Source organism: Fragaria vesca, unplaced genomic scaffold (genome assembly GCF_000184155.1).
Source record: "Fragaria vesca subsp. vesca unplaced genomic scaffold, FraVesHawaii_1.0 scf0513160_u, whole genome shotgun sequence".
In the NCBI taxonomy this organism is placed as follows: domain Eukaryota; kingdom Viridiplantae; phylum Streptophyta; class Magnoliopsida; order Rosales; family Rosaceae; genus Fragaria; species Fragaria vesca.
Genome location: NW_004443448.1, coordinates 928,529 through 931,732, shown reverse-complemented (window position 1 = coordinate 931,732; position 3,204 = coordinate 928,529). Strand labels below are relative to the sequence as shown.

General features: G+C 39.6%; 1 protein-coding gene across 1 annotated transcript in view; it reads right to left on the bottom strand.

Moving 5' to 3' along the window:
• Window positions 1–2,445: 2,445 nt before the first annotated feature.
• The window catches only part of LOC101300023 (geraniol 8-hydroxylase-like), a 7,181-nt gene continuing 6,422 nt past the window's right edge, over window positions 2,446–3,204 (bottom strand). Inside the window, exon 5 of the mRNA XM_004310157.1 lies at window positions 2,446–3,054. Coding sequence (XP_004310205.1) covers window positions 2,446–3,054 — 609 coding nt within the window. The remainder of the gene's footprint in view (window positions 3,055–3,204) is intronic.

Sequence of the window (3,204 nt, the reverse complement as noted above, 5' to 3'; positions counted from 1 at the left end):
TTGATGGATATCAACTTAGTTGATTGGCCTAATGGAAAGACACGATCCAGCATTAACAAAGAGATAGGTCCTTGGGCAGGTGATGCCGACACCGCAAGCTAAACCCTATCAACTGTGCCTTTGTTAGATAGCGTAGTGAGAGTAAGAGCTTAGACTCACCTTATGGCGCAAGGTCTTTCACTAACACGCACTGGGATCGACTACGATGAGATATGCTCTCGTAATGGATGTCATTGAACTCCACTACTTTGTCAGTTTGGTAGTTTCCGAATAACTGAACAAGCAGCCTATGAATGTGGTCATAATAACATCTCTACGGGATCAGAGATATGCATGAAGATCTTAAACGGACTTCATTCATCCGAATCAAGTGGCTCCAAACCACATGAGTATGCGTTTGCTAAATGTATTGAAACGCACATAGACTCTACTTGATTTGGAAGGGATATGGTGAATTATGCCTTTGCGTGTTCATTTCGGATTTACATGGACTCTTGATGGATCAAGAGATGCCAATATGTATCAACATCCGAAGAAAAAGATCTTGGGAAGACATGGTCTCGATAAGGCACTCGATGACTGTATTGATGATGATTTTCCATCAATCGGCTTAGGCGCTCTATAACTAGTGAGGCCTATATATACTCTCATGATTAGTCAAGGTCTTTGCTCTAAAGAGAGATCCGTTGTTTTGTCTAAAGTAAGATGACAAATATGTGTTAAGAGATGAAGTTCCCATCCAAGTACAATAAGACGCATCAATGTACTCAACACAATACGAAAGACTTGACATCTCATTCGCTATGAAAAGTTGTAAAGCTAAGTGTAGCTATGCGCCCACGCAACGCCAATGTAATGGCAGTAACTCCTTTTTCACTACTTAATGGTATGAAAGGTTTAGGCTTATTCTATCCCTACATAAGAAAGACACATCAAAAACGAAATCAGAATCTACCAAGTTTTGTAGGTCAACTTCCACGGGACCTACAGGAAATCTCACTCACTGGAAAATGGTGAAATTGGTACCATTGGAAAGGTCTATGTGTCTACTTTCCAGAGACACCAACCATTTGATCATACCTATCATATTGAGTGAGTTATGGCCGTTTTCGTAAAGTAGGACAAATCTGTCCGAGAATCTGATTTTGGCAAAACAGTCAACTTCGACGGGATTTTGTGAACAGCTCCTGATGAACCAGAATGTGTGTAATATACGGTTGGAAAGATAAATGAGTCTAGTTTCCAAAACCGTTTACGGTTCGTTCATATGTATTTCCTAAAGGAAGTTACGACTGTTCTAGTAATTGAAGGTCATGCTGCGCGGAAATCTGATTTCCTGCACGAACTTATGTTTTGAGTTCACAAGCGACCTTCTCCTCAAGGTTCAGTTTTTCTCCCACAGGGTTTTTGTGACTTGACGAGGTTTTTGACGAGGCAACAGATCAGCACCATCGGCATATCAGCGCGCGGCACGAAGGGGAGTGTTCTAAGGATTATTTTCTATGTGTGCCTTGGCCTTATGCCAATAGGATATGTAGTTAGACTAGATCTATGTATTCATATCCTTACCATATTGGTATTGTGTAATTCCCTATATAAAGGGCTCCTATCAATGAATAAGATGATGACTCTCTTGCTATCTCTTTGTCTCTACACTTTATCCTTTATCAGAGAGTTAATTTTTAATGTGGGATGTTTAGTACTTTTAAAGTGGGATGTAATTTAGCACCTATGCACCTATGTTCTTGTTGATTTTAGTACTTTTAATTTCATCAATGTTCTTTTTTTTTTGCTTGTGTGATTTTGGATATTTTTTTTTCCATTAATTTCATTAATGTTGTTTTAGGGTTAATTTGTCGAGATCCCGATCCCGTCCCGGTCCCGATCGGGATCGAGACGTACGAGACAGATTTTTAAAAACGCATTCCCGTCCCGTCCCGTCCCGTTCTTTTATTTTCGGGACGAGACGGGATTCACCAAATCTCCCGGCCCGTCCCGTCCCGTGCCCAGCCCTCAGAATGTGGGTTTGAAATTGAATGAAGGTAGAAATGTCTTTATCTTGATAATAATCGAAATGTGCTTAAGGAAGAGTTTTTCATTAGAATGGATTTTGATTTTGGTATTTTCGTGAAAATAGACATTTTTCCTTAAAAATAAGGTCAGAACAGTCGTAAGTCATTATATGTTCGGATTTATAACACATAAGATTTTGTGAGGGACTCTTACGATGCTACATAAAATATGACTACTTGTTCATCTTATTTATACTCACTTATTCAAAGCAAGTCTATACATTACTTTAGGCTAGCATGGTAATAGGCCTTAGAAAACGAAACTTAAATTTGTTCTTTCCCTTAAACAATAAGGCTAGAAGGTGCACCACCAAATGGCAAACTCAGAGCTTCCTCAGTCTTCTTTGTTTTTGTAGGGTTTTTAACTTTTTATTTACTTCTTGGGTACAACTCTTAGAGGTTGAGCCTTCTGTAGCGTTAAGCCAAACTTCTCGTCCATATTCATAGTCTCAGCGACGACTCCATCTTCAAGCTTCCAGTCAGAGTTGTTAAGCAATGAACCCAACATCAAGTGTAACATTCTTATTGCCAATGGCAATCCAGGACATATTCTCCTCCCACCACCAAATGGAATTAGCTCAAAGTTTCTTCCCGTAAAATCAATTTGGTTGTCTTCTCCCAAAAACCTCTCCGGCATGAACAAATTTGGGTTCTCCCAAGTAAGGGGATCTCTGCCAATGGCCCAAACATTGATCAGAACTTGTGCACCCTCCGGGATTATGTACCCGCCGATTTCTATGTTAGCCCCTGACTTTCGGGGGAGTAGCAATGGAAATGTTGGGTGGAGCCGAAATGTTTCTTTGATTATTGCTTGTAAGTAAGGGAGACGAACAATGTCGGATTCCTCAACTAACTTCCCTTTTCCGATTTCTTGCTTGAGTTCCGTTTGAGCTTTGGAGAGGACTTCTTGGTTGCATAGTAGCTCAGCCATTGCCCATTCCAATGTGGCTGAAGTTGTCTCTGTGCCAGCAGCAAATAGGTCCTATTTATAGACCATATATATGTAAGGGCCCTATATATAATTATTTTTTGAAGAGACCCTATATATAATTATAAAATCAGTAGAATGAATAACATTTAGGATAGTGAAATTACACACACCTCAAATTAAAATCCACATACCATTTTTTTT